General features: G+C 44.4%; 1 protein-coding gene across 1 annotated transcript in view; it reads left to right on the forward strand.

Moving 5' to 3' along the window:
* Positions 1-16,977, forward strand: part of LOC121926322 (sodium/hydrogen exchanger 10-like) — a 587,624-nt gene that overhangs the window by 489,384 nt on the left and 81,263 nt on the right. Inside the window, exon 9 of the mRNA XM_042459209.1 lies at positions 10,087-10,264. Coding sequence (XP_042315143.1) covers positions 10,087-10,264 — 178 coding nt within the window. The remainder of the gene's footprint in view (positions 1-10,086; positions 10,265-16,977) is intronic.

Consider the following 16,977-nt stretch of genomic DNA (forward strand, 5'->3'; position numbering starts at 1 on the left):
TGTGGTAAAGCATGGACGGTAGGGCTTCCCATCTGCCCTGCACAAAGGAACTCTTCTTCCCGAAGGCACCTGGCTACATCTCTGCCTCTGTGGGGAAAGAAGGAAGGTAGGGCTTCCCATCTGCCCTGCACAAGGAACTCCATCTTCCCACAAGGCACCTGGCTACATCTCTTCCTCTGTGGGGAAGAAGGAAGGTAGGGCTTCCATCTGCCCTGCACAAAGGAAATCCTCTTTCCCACAAGGCACCTGCTACATCTCTTCCTCTGTGGGGAAAGAAGGAAGGTAGGGCTTCCCATCTGCCCTGCACAAGGAACTCTACTCTTCCCTGAAGGCACCTGGCTACATCTCTGCCTCTGTGGGGAAAGAAGGAAGGTAGGGCTTCCCATCTGCCCTGCACAAAGGAACTCTACTCTTCCCTGAAGGCACCTGGCTACATCTCACTCTCCTGCTGGTCCCAGAATTCTCCACAGGAAGAAGGACAAGTATAACCTGTGCTCCCTGGAAGAACCTCCTGCTTGCATTGGACTTATCCCCAGAAGGCCTGAGCTGGCAACATTATTATTGTTTTCGTTATTATTGTTATTGTTGTTGTTGACCTTTAATTGTAAAGCCAGCTACACCTCTTTCTTTTCTCTGTGAACCCCATCCTTCCCATGGCTCGCCACATTTCTCCTAACCTGATCTCCATCCAGCCTCTCCCTGTCTCCCTGCTTCCCTTCCTCTGTTCCCTCTGGAACTGCCGCTCTACTGCCCCTAAAGCAACAGCAATTCATGACCTCTTTCTCTCTAAATCCTTTAACCTCCTCGCTCTTACCGAAACCTGGCTCCCAGCCCATGATACTGCAACCTCCGCTGCCCTTTCTTTTGGTGGTCTCTCCTTCACGCACACAAGCCGTCCTGAGGGTCGAGGAGGAGGGGTTGGTATCTTGCTATCTAACTCCTGCCAGTTTCAAGTTCTATCTGTCCCCCCAGCTATCATTTCTCTTCCTTTGAGTTTCATCCTATTAGACTCTTTTCTCCTCTACAGCTCCGGGTTGCAGTCATCTATCGCCCTCCTGGTTCTGCCACCCAGTTCCTCTCAGACTTCGAATCATGGCTGACTTTCTTTCTTTCAGATTCAGTCCCCACTCTGATCCTAGGTGACTTTAATATCCACGTTGACGATTCCAATAACCCTACAACATCTCGCTTTAACTCTCTGCTAGCTTCTTTTGGCCTCCAACCACATTCCAACTCTTCAACTCATTCTCTTGGTCACTGTCTTGACCTGGTTCTTGCTGCAAACTGCGCCATTTCTGACTACCTGACACTTGACTTTCCACTATCTGATCATCATTTAATCTCCTTTGCTCTTACTTATACTCCTCCTCCTCACCATACTATTCAACGCCATTTTCGTGATCTTCAATCTGTTGACTCTAACCATCTTGGTCTGACCCTGGATTCATCTCTCTCTTCCCTAAATCTCGGGGATTCTGCTGATTCAGCTATAATAATAATAATAATGATGATGATAATAATAATAATAATAATAATAATAATAATAATAATAATAATATTTATTTATATACCGCTATTCCATTTGATCACAGTGGTATACAACAATTGCGATAATGATACAATACAAGATAAAAATTGCAATAGATAATTAAAACTTGCAAAACAGTGCACAGTATACATAAAATCAACATTAAACCAAGCCAGCAATATACTCGAAGATGTTAATCATATAGGGGGGAGCCACACATAGTCTTTCCAGGCCAGGCCTCGTCTCTCCCCCTCAAGATGGTGGTCGGGGGGAGGGCTCTTAGTCTTTCCAGGCCAGGCCTCGTCTCTCCCCCTCAAGATGGTGGTCGGGGGGAGGGCTCTGAGTCTTTATTTAACTCCACTCTTTCCTCTACTCTTGACCATTTTGCCCCTGTCTCTGTATGCACTTCTTCCTCTAAGACTAGACCTCAGCCCTGGCTTACCCCCAACATTAAGTTTCTCCGGTCCTGCTATAGAGCAGCCGAAGGTCTTTGGAGAAAGTCCAAAGAGTGGGCTGATTTTATCCATTTCAAATTTGTTCTTTCTTCCTTCTCACGCTCCCTCTCTATGGCAAAACAGAATTATTACAAATCATTGATCTCCGCCAATGAGAGGCGCCCGCAGCGTTTGTTCTCCATCTTCAACACTTTGCTTAAACCTCCCTCTCCTCCTGTCTCTTCATCATTCTTTCCTAATGACTTTGCTAATTATTTCATCTCTAAGATTACCACTATTCGCTCTGAGATAGTTCCTCCCGATTCTTCTTCTGCTCTTAATCTTCTATCGCCCTCCCCTAACAAATTTTCTGTGTTTCCTCCTGCCTCTTTGGATGAACTCTCTACACTTCTGAACTCTTCCAAACCTGCAACCTGTCCTCTTGATCCAATTCCTACTCCTCTTCTAATCTCTATAGCTCCCTCCTTTCTGCCCTCGCTTCTCCATATCTTCAATCTCTCTCTCTCTACAGGCTCCTTCCCGTCGGACTTCAAACATGCTCTCATTTCCCCAATTCTGAAAAAACCTTCTCTTGACCCCTCCTCTTTGTCTAGCTATCGTCCGATTTCTCTTCTCCCCTTTCTTTCTTAAGGTTTTAGAACAGGTTGTTTATTCGCGCTGTCTTGAGTTTCTTGAAACCAACTCCATCCTTGATCCCTTTCAGTCTGGTTTCCGCCCAAGGCATTCCACAGAGACAGCTCTCACTAAGATCTCGAATGACCTTTTACAGGCCAAGACTAATGGCCTCTACTCTGTTCTCATCCTTCTCGATTGTCTGCAGCCTTTGACACTGTTGATCACTGTCTTCTAGTGGATATACTTTCTGACCTTGGGTTCTCAGACTCTGTTCTCGACTGGTTTAGATCTTATTTGTCAGACAGATCTTTTGCAGTAGTTGCAGGGGGTCAGACTTCTTCTCCTGTTCCCTTATCTGTTGGAGTTCCCCAGGACTCTGTTCTGAGTCCCCTTCTGTTTTCTCTCTACACACTGTCCTTAGGAAAACTCATCAGCTCCTTTGGCTTTTCCTACCATCTGTATGCCGATGACACCCAGTTGTATCTTTCCGCCCCTGACCTTTCTCCAATGCTTCAACAGCAAGTCTCGTCCTGCCTCACAGCTGTCTCGCAGTGGATGCGCCATCGGCGTTTGAAGCTCAACATGTCCAAGATGGAGCTTCTTGTCTTTCCCCCTAAGCCCACCCTTCAACACTCCTTTTCTGTCTCTGTGGACAATATTTCTATCCAACCAGTCCAGCAAGCCCGCAGTCTTGGTTTTATCTTTGACTCTTCTCTGTCGTGTATCCCTCAGATCCAGATCACAGCCAAGGCTTGTAGATTCTTTTTGTACAATATTGCCAAAATCCAACCATATCTCTCCGTCTCTACTGCCAAGATCCTGGTCCATGCCCTAGTGATCTCCCGACTTGATTACTGTAACGTTCTCCTGGCTGGGCTTCCTCTTTCTCACCTCCGTCCTTTAATCTCTGTCCAGCATTCAGCTGCACGCATTATCACTTCCACCCACTGCTCTGACCACATCTCTCCTCTGTTGGCATCCCTTCATTGGCTCCCCCTCCCCTTCCGCATTCAGTATAAGCTCCTGCTGTCGACATTTAAAGCCCTCCATGGACTGGCCCCTCCTTACTTATCAGACCTTCTTTCTCCTCACCTTCCCACCAGGGCCCTCTGTTCTGATAGTCAAGGGCTCCTGTCTCAGCCCAGGATTTCCTCTGCCCCATCCCGGATTCGCCCCTTTTCACTTGCTGCCCCTCACTCCTGGAACCTTCTTCCCCGCAAGCAAGAGCCATCATTTCTTTAACTAGCTTCAAAACGGAGTTGAAAACCATCCTGTTCAGAGAAGCCTTCCCAGGCATTGCATAATTGTTGCTTACCATCTGATGTTCCTTTAGTGCCTGTTTATCAAACCATTTCCTGTATTGCTATGTGTTGTATATGTATTATCCTACTTGAGAGTATGTATTTTCCCTGGATGAAGATTAACCTTCCATTTTGAAGCCAAGCCCTCCCTCCAGTCCATCTGCCTTGGTCCAGGCCTCGGAGGTAGAGAGGAACTGCTGGACCTCTTACCCTCTCCCTCCACCACTCCCTTCTCCTTCTGTGTCATGTCTTTTTAGATTGTAAGCCCGAGGGCAGGGAACTGTCTAACTAAAAAGATTGCATGTACAGCGCTGTGTAAATTTACAGTGCTTCATAAATAAAGGTTAATAATAATAATAATAATAATAATAATAATAATAATATAATACTTTAAATAATTTTGTGTATGAAATAAAGACACTTTACAGAGTGCCCAAAAAGGGCGCTCTGCCAGCGCCTGTGTTTCCTGCGCCAGGGAACCGCAGCGGACAAACCGCACGATTCCCTGGCGCAGCAAAGACAACCCGCAAAAAATGGGTTCTTTTTGCTGCACAGTTATGATGCCGCAAGGCACCAATGGCACACTTGCGGCATCATTACCGCGCCGCAACGTGCGGACGCTAAGCGTCCGTGACGTCAAAATAGCGGTGCCCGTGTATATAGGGCACCACCATTTTGACGTACCTAGTGCGTCCTAGGGGTGAGGCCTGATTGGACGCTGTGTCCTCGGCCAACCCCTAGGCAAAGGCCCGTGTAGAACAGGCCATAGTTTGTATACATTGAATTATCAAACAGCAAAGGTGTCACTGTCTCAGCCACCCATGAAGAAGTTTTAGTTTTTGGACTATTTTAGATTTTGGAATTCTGGATAAGTAGACTTAACTTGTACTGGTCTCATAGAAACAGAGTTGGAAGAGAGCGCAAGGGCCATCCAATCCAACCCCTTGCCATCCAGGAAATCTCAATCAAAGCATCCCTGACAGATGGCCATCCAGCCTCTGTTTAAAGACCTCTAAGGAAGAAGACTCCACTACACTTTGAGGGAGTTTGTTCTACTGTCGAACAGCCCTTACTATTAGGAAGTTCCTCCTAATGTTTAGGTGGAATCTCTTTTCCTTTAGCTTGCATCCATTGCTCCAGGTCCTAGTCTCTGGAGCAGTAGAAAACAAGCTAGCTCCCTCCTCAGCATGACATCCCTTCAAGTATTTAAACAGGGCCATCATATCCCCTCTTAACCTCTCATAGGCTCAAAGCACATGGGCCAAATAAAGCGCCTTCCAGCTACTTTGGCAGCATGGTGTTCAAACAGTGCACAACCTGAAACCACCTGGAAGTCTCTCCGAGGCTGCTCAAGGTAACCCGAAACAGCCCAAAAAGGAGCAGCGGCTGGCTTTGGGACTGCATTCACCGGTCACTGCTGTCCCAGAAGAATCTGGCTGCTCCTTTTGCCCTGTCTGCTTCACCCCATAGATATTAGGTTGAAAGACACTTCATGTACACTTCAATTACCTTTATTTGGTTCTGGCTTATATAAACCTGGAGATCCATTTTCTAGTGGCCCATGGAGGGTGTATATCAGACCTGTTAACCAAGGCAATCTAGCATATATTTACCCTGGGATAGTTTGGAAAGAATTTGTTCAGGTGCATGATTCAACCACTTGCTGGAACCTCTCAGGTTAAAGGAATGTGATGAATCCTTTTCTGTAGACCATCGTATTGGTTCCTTGGGATGTTGCTCAGGTAGTTAAACTACATTCTTCTATATTGATTGCCTAAATATGTCTAGATTTGGATAAATGGGTGTCAGTAAAATTATTTAGAAAAAAGTTAATATAGGCGGGGTACAAACCGCCCAGAAGAGATGCCTCCTTGGCGCCTCTCTCTGCTGCACAGCTGCGCCGCAGCATACAAATTGTGTGGCACAGCTGCACAGCAGAAACGGAGCTCAAAAGAGCAGCTCCTTTTTGCTGCACCGCAAAGCACCAAAGACGGCGCATATATGTCGCAGCTGCGCAGCTCCATATGGAAGCTGCGCAGCTGTGACGTAACGGTTACGCGTGCCATGTGTAACCCAGGTGCTGCATAATGGCGGCACGTGCACAACATGCTAGGGTTGCGGGTCGTGTGCATGTGCTGCCCCGAGGCGACCCTAGTACGTCATGGATGTGCTGCAAAGAGCCCATCTGGAGAGGGCCATACTTAATATGCATGTTTTATAATACCGTATTTTCCGGCGTATAAGGCGACTTTTAAAGTCTGCCTTATGCACCGGAATTAAACCCCATAGACAGGCGAATGGCATAGCCACCTCCCTGTCTCTGGGGTCCTTGCTGGGTCCTCTCTCAACCAGCAGGCACTCGTGCCGGCTGGAGGGGGCCTCTCTAGAGGCCTAAGAGAGCCTCCTCAGTGGCTCGGCTCTCGCTGCCATTTTTTTTTCAAAAAGTGGCAGTAAGCAGCTCCAGAGCAGCCCGGACTGAGGAAAAGGGCCGGCCCCTTACTTCTCCACGCTGCCGCCAAGGAAAAGGGCCGGTTAGGCCGAGGAAAAGGGCCGGCCCCTTAGCCTCCACGCCGCCGCTGCCGCCGGGGATCCTCCAATCCTGCAGCGACTTCAGAAGTCCTCCGCAAAAGTTGCTGGAGGAGCGGAGGATCCCGGGTGGCGGCAGCGGCGGCTTCCGCGGAGGACTTCTGCAGCTGGTGGAGTGTCCGGGAAAGCAGCCAAAGGGCTGATAAGGCAGCTAGTTCTCAGACAAACAAACCCCCTCCCAGCACAGCAAAGTCAGTGTAAGCTACACAGTCCTGGAGATTCACAGTAGTTCTACCAAAAGGGATTACCAAGAGAATTGTCAGACGGTCCGAGGTTCAGGGTAACAGATAGGCAGGTCGATAAAGCAGTCCAAGGTCAAGGTTTCCGGGTAATCAAGACAAGAAGCCAAAGGAGCCAGAGACAGAGTCTTTCCTCTAAAAGAGTCAGATATCCACTGGCAAAGAACCACACATGCTCCAGGTGCTTAAGAAGGCAAGGAGCCAGTCTTCAGCTGTGTCTGATTACGAACACGCTTCTGATAAAGCCTCCGAGATCTTCGAAGGCCCTCTCTTTCTGTTCGACGCTCCTTGAAGGTAGGCACACTGCCCAGATCCTCCTCCATGTCCACAGCCTCGGCACCAGGCAAACTTGACTGCTGAACCTCTGGAGGGGCCACAGACTGCTCCAGCAGAACTAGGGCCAGCCTCTGGCTCCTCCATTACAGGTTCAAGCCCCAGGGGCTCTGGCTCCTCCATTACAGGTTCAGGTCCCAGGGGCTTTAGCTCATCCTCTGAGTCCTCCAAGCTGTCCTCCAGGCTGGGCATGACATGGAGGATCGGAGGATCCCCGCCGGCGGCGGCGGCATGGAGGAGTAAGGGGCTAGCCCTTTTCCTCAGTAGCAGCGCGGAGGAGTAAGGGGCTGGCCCTTTTCCTCAGCCCGGCCGGCTCTGGAGCCACTTCCCTGCTGCTTTTTTTTTTAAAATGGCGGCAAGAGCCTAGCTGCCAAGGAGTCTCTCTTAGGCCTCTAGAGAGGCCCACTCCAGCCGGCGCGAGACCCCCTCAGGGGCGTCCAGGGATGCTGCCGGCGGGCGACGTGGGGGGTTGTCTTATACCCCCCGTTGCCTTATACGCCGGAAAATACGGTAGATACATTTTCTTTGAAGTATCTCACTATCAGGTACATTTTCAGAAAATTAATTTTATATTTAGCAACTTTAAATAGGGATGGGGGTTCATTACCCTATTGTCCATCTGGAAAAGATGCATCTATCATTTTCAGATAGTGAATTTAATTTTCCACATTTCAGTTTGTATCATAAGTCATATCTCCTAACCTGTACAAAAAACCAGGAAATATGGCCCATTTCAGATCGCTGTACATGGGCAATCCTGGAATCAACTTACTTGGAACTTCTGTTTTTGGATGGGCTGCCTTAGATTTTTTTTGATTTATTGAAAAAAGAGATAGTGTCTCCTGCAATTTCTGCTGCCAGAGTGTTTGGTAGACAATTTCAAGTCAATTAGTTTGATCTGCATGGGCATGCTATGCTAAATCTATGGGATCATACAGCTGTGAAGATCATGACACTATTGTTTTAGGGAAGAAATGTGATCACTGTGAGATTATAGATCAGTAGATAATGTCTAGACCAAGTATCAGTGCTATTTATCAGTTGCCAATCTATTTATCAGTTATCTGCAGATGAACTATGGCAAGATTAACAGTTGCAATACCTTTAGATATTAGTAAATCATAAACCATCCTGGGCATAAAATGCTGTTTGAAGACACTAAAATTCTGGACCATGCCAATAACTATAAGGTCAGAATGCACAGGGAAGCCATTGAAATCCATAAACACCTGGACATTTTCAACAGGAAAGAGGAAACTTTTAAAGTAAACAAAGGCCCAATACAAAGGGCCCCAAAAGGGTGGGCTGGTGATGGCCTGTTTGCCTGCGGAGGGATGCCACAGCACCCCAAAAAGAACCTGAAAAAACTGGGTTCTTTTTAGGATGGCACGCACACATCTATATGCTATGCATCACTTACGTCATCATGGTGGCGCCCATGTGGACGGGACACTGCCATGATGCCGCCGGTGTGACGTGCTAGGGCTCGGGAGCATGTGGTTACTGAGTGTTCCCGAACCCTAGTATTGATGGCGGCACACCGCTTCGGGCACCTCTGTCCCGGGCCCTAGTTTGGCTACCAGTCCCGAAAAACACCAAAATCAAGACCCATCAAATGCAAATAAAACCCACCCAGGATGAGGGGGATTCCCAGCAGACAATGGATCATTAAGTAAATGGACACCCTGTAGGCCTTGCCATCCAACAACAGAACAATGCACAGATCAACATTTAAATTGCTTCCTCTCAACCAACAGAATATATACCCCATTCTCGTCCATGCCAGCAGTTTCTGAAGATGTCAGCCACAGCTGCTGGTGAAACATCAGGAATAAACTCTTCTAGAACACAACCTCATAGCCCAAAAAACCCACAAAAACTATTTATTACCATTACTTTGGCCATGAGGTAGAATGAAAGTCCCTCAACATTATCTTCTGAGACTGCGTAGAAGGACTGGAGTCAACATAACACTATCACAAAAGCCCACCAAAGCTAAATGCTATGGGCAGCAATACTGTAAGCTGCTGAGAGGTCTAGGAAAACCCATCCCCATCTGTTTTGTGTCACCACCAGGAATGGATGACATGTGTCATCACTCTCTGAGTTTGCTGTTAGTATATAGCATGTATGAATAGTAACACAGATAACTTGTTTAATTCAATTTTTAAAAGCTGTTTAGACAGTCAAACCATTGAGTCTGTGGGAAATTGGTAAGTTATTACGGAAGTATCTTGATTCAGTGGGACTGCTCTACTCTAGTTGGGAGTAATTGCTGAATTTCACTCTTTGAAGGCAAAACGACCAATGATCAAATGTAATGTAACTTCTACAATTTGTATTTATTTTAATGCTTTACCACAGAATATTGTGGAAAGGCATAAGTATGTTCCAGATTTAACCTGCAGTTCTTTCTAGTGAAAGCTATGTGGAGCCTTCCTAAAAAGATTTCCTTTAAGTCTGCTCTTTAACAACTTAGGAACTGTTTCACTGCTTCTACAGTCACATAGCTTTTCTCTCATTGGAAGTGACTGACATAAGTCTCCATGATTTTGAACTGGACTACAGCAACTGTGAGACCATACCAGTCATTCGTAAACACTGTAAAACAAAACATATCCTCCCCCTGGCCCCAAAATAAGATCAGAGTGATCTTGGACATTAGATTGTACTGTGATTTGCAAAATATTTGTAAGAGGGTATATATTTGGCTAGAGCATTTTATTAGAGTTAACAATGGGATGGTTTCTCCTTGAAATACAAGCAAATAGACTTCAATATCTTGTAGCAAGCCATATGTTTAAGTGTTTTTCTAGGTAGTCTTGACTATTTAAGGCATACTGCTACATACTACGAAGGAAGAGATGTTTTTGTTTTAATTGTAAGTGCCATCTTTTGCTTTTCACAAGGTATATTTATCATTTGGATCTCCTGTTTATCAAATATTTGTTGTGTTAACTTTTTCTTATTTTAATACATACAGTATTTTCAGTGTGTTTTTACTAATCCATTTTCTTTTATTTACTCAGAGCTTTAGTTATTTTGACTTTGAGCCCTTTTTTGAGTCGTCTTGGCTATGGATTTAATTGGCGTTGGGGTGCTGTTGTCATCTGGAGTGGAATGAGGGGTACTTTCACTTTGAACATGGCTCTGGAAATTGGCCAAGCACGAAGTGCAACTTCAACTGAGCTTCAGATTAAGACCATGGTAAAGACAAATTAGTATTTTGAAAATCATTGTCATTGTTTCTGATTAATCTGCTATAATTGTTCTGCTATAAGTGTAGTATAGTGGTTTGAGTGTTGGACTTTGACTCTGTAGACCAGGGTTTGATTCCTAGCTCGGCCATGAAACTCACTGGGTGAGCGTGGCAAGTCACACACTCTCATCTCTAAGGGAAGGCAATGGCAAACCTCTAAATAAATCTTGCCAAGAAAACCCTATGATAGGTTAGCCTTAGGGTCGCCATGAGTCAGAAAGGACTTGAAGGCATGCATCGCTTACACACAATATTGGATACTGGTTTAACAGTAAACAACTGCCAATGAACTGTTAGTGTTTGTAGTTTTTGTGGGTTTTTCGGGCTATGTGGCCATATTCTAGAAGAGTTTATTCCTGGAATAAACTCTTCTAGAACATGGCCACATAGCCCAAAAAACCCACAAAAAACTATGGATGCCGGCCATGAAAGCCTTCGACTTCACACTGTTAGTGTTTGAATTGAAACAGTCATTGTTTATCCAGTAAGAGGTTTGAAAAATAGTAATAAGCCAGATTTTTTTAAAAAATGAATAAACCATTTTAAACCAGCCAACCCAGATTTGTGATATACTGCAAAAACCCATTCCCTAAAATGTACATTTTCTTGTCCTGTGACTCTACTGTGAGGGATAAGGGTGTGTTTAATGGCATGTAAACGTTAGATATTCTGCATAGTATTGAGCTGTGCTCAAAGTCTGGATAGGAGTTGAGTTGCAGTTTATACTTCATAGGCAAATATAAGCGTTATGTTTGGTCTGATCCATTTTCGTCTCTACTCCACTGCCTTAGCCATGCTTACTGTTTTAATTCTGCCTTCAAGACTCTTTATAAATTGAAAATTATGTATGAAGTGCATGGTAATATGCAATGGAACTCATGAAAGCTTCTTTTCTACCCATGAAAGCTTCTTTTGTAACATAGAATCATAGAATCGCCTTGGGTCCATGCCATTCTTTTAGCCTGATTTTTCCAGAAGGCGTTTTCAGTTCCAGTCTCCAACCTCCTCTGGCAAGAGACAGAGTGCATCCTCAAGGTCTAAATCTAAACAAATTTAAGTGTCCAAGACCAGATGACCTACATCCAAGGGTATTAAAAGAACTGGCGAATGTAATCTCAGAGCCATTGTCAATAATTTTGGGAACTCCTGGAGAACAAGAGAAATCCTAACAGACTGGAGGAGGGCAAACATTGTCCTCATCTTCAAAAAGTCTGTGTGGGGGATCCCAACAATTATTGTTCAGTTAGTCTGACATTAATACCAGGAAAGATTCTAGAGCAGATAAGTAAAGAGAGTCTGTGAACATTTAGAAAGCAATGCCATAATCACAAAAAGTCAAAATGGGTTTCTGAGAAACAGGTCATGCCAGACTAATCTGATCTCCTTTTTTGGTAAAATTACCAGCTCAGTAGACAAAGCGAATGCTGTAGATATAGCATATCTCGATTTCAGTAAGATCATTGGCAAGGTCCCCCATGATATTCTGGCTGGTAAAATGTGTGCTAGACAATGTGACTGTTAGGTGGATTTGTAATTGGTTGAACCGGTCGAATCCAAAGGGTGCTCAACAATGGCTCCTATCCATCATGGAGAGGAGTGACTGCAGGATGCCACGGGGTTATGTCCTAGGCCCAGTGCTATTCAACATCTTTATCAATGAATTGGATGAAAGAATAGAGGTCATGCTTATCAAATTTGGAGATGACACCAAATTCGGAGGAATAGCTCCCAGAGGACAGGATCAAAATTCAAAATGACTTTAATAGATTAGAAAGCTGGGCCAAAGCTAAAAAAATGAATTTCAACATGGAGAAATATGAGGTACTGCACTTAGGGCAGAAAAATGAAAAGCATAGATATAGGATAGGAGACACCTGGCTTAACGAGGCTACATGTGAAAGGGATCTAGGAGTCCTAATAGACCACAAGTTTGACATGAATCAACAGTGTGATGTGGCAGCTAAAAAAGCCAATGTGATTTTAGGCTGCATCAATAGAAGTATAGTGTCTAGACTCTAGATCAAGGGAAGTAATAGTGCCATTCTGTTCTGCTTTGGTCAGGCCTCGCCTGGAATACTGTATCCAGTTCTGGGTACCACAATTCATAAAGAATATTGACAAGTTGGAGCATGTCCAGAAGAGGGTGACCAAAATGGTGAAGGGTTTGGAAACCATACCTTATGAGGAAAAACGTAGGGGGCTGGTTATGTTTAGCCTAGAGAAGAGAAGGTTAAGGGGTGATATGATAGCCCTGTTTGAGGATGGAGCAGGGTTGTTTTCTACTGCTCCAGAGACTAGAACACGGAACAGTGGATGCAAGCTACAGGAAAAGAGATTCCACCTAAACATTAGGAGGAAAGTGTTGACAGTAAAAGCTGTTAGACTGTGGTACACACTCCCTTGGAGTGTGGTGGAGCATCCTTCTTTGGAGGTCTTTAAGCAGAGGCTGGATGGCCATCTGTCAGGGATGCTTTGATTGTGATTTCCTGCATGGCAGGGGGGTTGGACTGGATGTCCCTTGTGGTCTCTTTCAACTCTGTGATTCTATGAGGTACTGCTCCATGTACAAGAAGAAAGGCTGGGATGCGGCCAAAAAGCACTTATGACTTTAACACACTTCCACTGCATCCTGCAACATTTGGAGACAGACTCACTCACTTCTATCCTGCTTGGACTGGTATCCTCACAGACTCCTTGGTCTTTGACATCATCAGAAGGGGATAGGCTATAGAATTCAATGACTATCTACCCATAGGGTTTCTTTGTACCATTCCCCCTTCCAAGATACTTCTTTATGAGGTGTGTACTCTCCTTTACAAGGGTGCTATTAAACTCATACTGGGGATATTTGACCCATCAGGGGATCTTCTCTTGATACTTAATCATCAACAATCTCCATGTGTATTCACCAAATACATGGCTGTTGTCACAGCTTGACTGAGACAGAAGGTTATAATTCTTTTCATTTATATCAATGACTGGCTGTTTGTGGTAATCTCTCATCAAAGAATTACCCATCACATAGACTCATAGAGTATACTTTGAACCTATTGAAGTTGCTCAGTCTTGTCATCAGTTTGGAAAAGTTGAATCTCATCCCGTCTCAAGAGCTTTGGTGCATTGAAGAGATCTTGGATTCGAAATTGGCAAGGGCCTTTCTTCCTGCAGACGATCTCAAACTCTGGTCATTACTGTTTGTCGGTGTTGATGCTCCCTCTAACTATCTGCAAGACTGGTCCACATGCTCCTGGGGCACAAGACCATATGACTGCCATTACTCCCTTAACATGTCTTCACATGCAACCACTTCAATCGTGGTTTCTGGATATATTTGATCCCCTGGAGTATCCACTCTACATGCAGCTCACAATGCTGTATCACTTCCATTGTTCACTGGCTTAACCAATGAAATGTCTTTGTAGGAGTTCTATTCCATATGCCTCCTCGAACCCACGTTGTCACCACAGATGCTTCCCAAGAGGGTTGTTGAGCCCATTCCAAAGGGTTCACTCTCCTTGACATCAGTGTTCCTGAGATGGTGGTGGTGGTGAAGCTCTTCAAAGCCTTCAAATCCTTCCTCCAAGGGAAGTCAATTCAAGGCATCATTGACAGCATGGTGACCATGTTGTACTTGAACAAGAAGGAAGACATGAGGTCCCCCACACGTCTCAACATCTCCACTGTAATTTGGAACTGGTATGTATGTTAGGGATGATGGGAGTTGCAGCTCTTCTCCTGGCTTTCACTCTCACCACCCTGGTCAGCGGAAGAACAACCAGTTTGACCAGTAGCTCTGAGAATTGGCTGAAGATGTCTTCTAATCTTCTCTGCAGTCTGCTGGTTCTTGTTCAGCTCTCAAGACACCAGTCAACACAGTAGTCTTCTTAAAAAGATCTACTTTTATTCTAATATATACACTATGCACAAAACAATTCACTACTCACACTACTATACTCCTCAATACCCACACTACTATACTCCTCTATACCCACACAAAGTATTGCCATACATTATTGCTTATATAGACATTTGTCTCTCTATTCATTATACAGTTGCCACCTCCTGGGCGTGTACATACATTATGATTGACATACCATACTTGGCTCAATCTGCATCATACATTACTGTCCACTCAATGACTCTCAGGTGATATCAATTTGCATCTTTTCACTTTGTCATTGCCTCATATGTCCTTGGCTTTCAGGACCTTCTAATTACATTACTTACAACACCTGTGTGACAATTCAATAACTTTTGCTGTGTCATGTTACTTTCAAATACATTCATATACATATTATATTTCTTGTGACTATATATCCCATGTGGCTTTTTCCTGACAATGTAGACAGAAACACCTCCCTCCATGTCATCTATCTTTAAGGTGAGGAAAATGTAATAGTGGACTGGCTCAGTCGATTCTTGGATTCATGCCACAAATGGATGGTTCATCTGGAAGTTCTCATGACTGTATTTTGACAATGGGGCACACTAGAGATAGACCTCTTTGTGACTCACCTGAACAACCAATGTTGTTGGGATTGTTCCAGGTCTCTAGGGAGAGGCTCTCTTGGAGATGCCTTCCTTTTTCAATGGAGAAACAAGATGTTTTATGTTCCTATTGATTACAAGGGTCATGGTGAAGCTGAGAGATGACTGTGTTGATGCCATCCTCATCACCCTGTGGTGGCCCAGACAACCTTGGGTTGTGCCCCTGCTTCGCCTAACTCCAGGCTCATATGTCTGTCTTCCTCACTAGCCCGACCTATTAACAATTGGATTGAAATCATTGGATTCAACATCCAGACCTAGAAAACCTCAAACCGGTGGACTATTAGTTGCTGAAAGACTTACCCCGATTTGATTGGTCATTGGAGATGCTCACAGACCATCCACTTGGAAGTCTTATGCATACAAATAGAACAAAGTCCAATTCTTCGTGTCTGGAATTGGCCTCTCTCCTTCTCAGGTTTGAACCCAACATGTATTGGACTTCCTCATGTCTTTATCTGATTTAGGTTTATCCCTTTCCTTGGTGAAGTACTACCTACATAGGTGGTTTTGATAATACATTTAGCCTATGAACTGGGCAAGAGCCACCTGTGACAGTTCAAGCTCATTCCACCAGGGCAGTAGCTGCCTCTTTTGCCTTCCTTGCTGAGGTACCACTGGACCATGTCCCAACCTTTGACACGCGATCGACACCATATTGCTAACAGAAAATATCACAAACTTGCGACAATTACTAAAGAAATGTCAACGATGAAATTGCAAAGGCAGGCTTAATGCTGAACATAGGGAAAACAAAAATAATGACCATGGAAGAAATACATAAATTCAGCCTAGAAAATAAAGAATTTGAAATAGTTAAAAGAGTTCCCGTGCCTAGGATCAAACATTGATCAGAATGGTCACTATAGTCAAGAAATAAGAAGACTAGGATTGGGAAGGACAACAATGAAAGAACTAGAGAAGATGCTAAAGTCAGAATGACCCAAGCCATAGTATTCCGCATTACCGTGTATGGATGTGAGAACTGGGATGTGAAGAAAATGAATAGGAGAAGAATCAACTCATTTGAGGTGTGGTGCTGGAAAAGAGTGCTGAGGATACTGTGGACAGCCAAAAACACAAACAAATGGGTCCTTGAAAAAGATCAAACCAGAAATTCTCCTGGAACCAAAGATGACAAAACTGACGCTGTCATCCTTTGACCATTTCATGAGAAGGTATGAGTCACTTGAAAAGAGATTGATGGTTGGAAAAGTGGAGGGCAGTAGAAAGAGGGGTAGCCCACAAACCAGATGGATAGACCCATTTGTGTGAGTCATAGGGACAATGAAGAAGGACAGGTTGTATAGCTGTAACACTATTTCTTTGAGTGGTCGTCTGTGAATTCACACCACATCTCCATCTTCCCATCCTCATGTCCTGCTTTTCCTTAGCTCCTTGGATGCTGCTGCTATGATGACCATGGAACTCCGGGTTTAGGCAGGCATCGAGCTATACGGTGCCCAGATGGTAGGTGGGTTTACTACCAAAAAGCTAGAAGTTTCCAAATCATGCACTGCACAGGTGCAGATAACCCAATTGTGTGAGTTCACAGATGACCACTAGAAGATCTACAGTTGCAGATGAATAACATGTCTTCTTTGTGGTCTCTCTGATTCATTTACATGGGATTGCTTGTGCAGTGTCTTTGAAAACCTTCAAAACCTAATCAACATTTTTAGATGCAAGCCTCACACTTTCCACTAAGTTTGTCTCCAGTGATTCCCATCACAATTCCTTCATTCCATATATTTGGGTTTAGAAGATCACCACTTAGTGAACCACAGTTAAAAATAGGTAACCTGCCCATTTGAACCCTAGCCTTCTTAAATCAAGCACAGTGACTAGAACTGCATGTTAATATAGTTCTATCCCAACCTACATTCCTTTTGCTGGTATCTTGCTAAGAGCGCAATGCCATATGATTTTGCTGATCTTCTACCTCTTCTTCTTCTTCTTCTTCATCATCATCATCATCATCAATGAGTTATTGTGCTAGTCAGAGGTCACGACAAATAAATTTTAAAATATACAAACTATTAAAAATACAAAAAAACAAATGGTGCAAAATGATTTTCCAAATAGTTATGAGTTATTACAAAACTAATATAAA

Source organism: Sceloporus undulatus, chromosome 1, assembly GCF_019175285.1.
Source record: "Sceloporus undulatus isolate JIND9_A2432 ecotype Alabama chromosome 1, SceUnd_v1.1, whole genome shotgun sequence".
Classification (NCBI taxonomy): Eukaryota; Metazoa; Chordata; class Lepidosauria; order Squamata; family Phrynosomatidae; genus Sceloporus; species Sceloporus undulatus.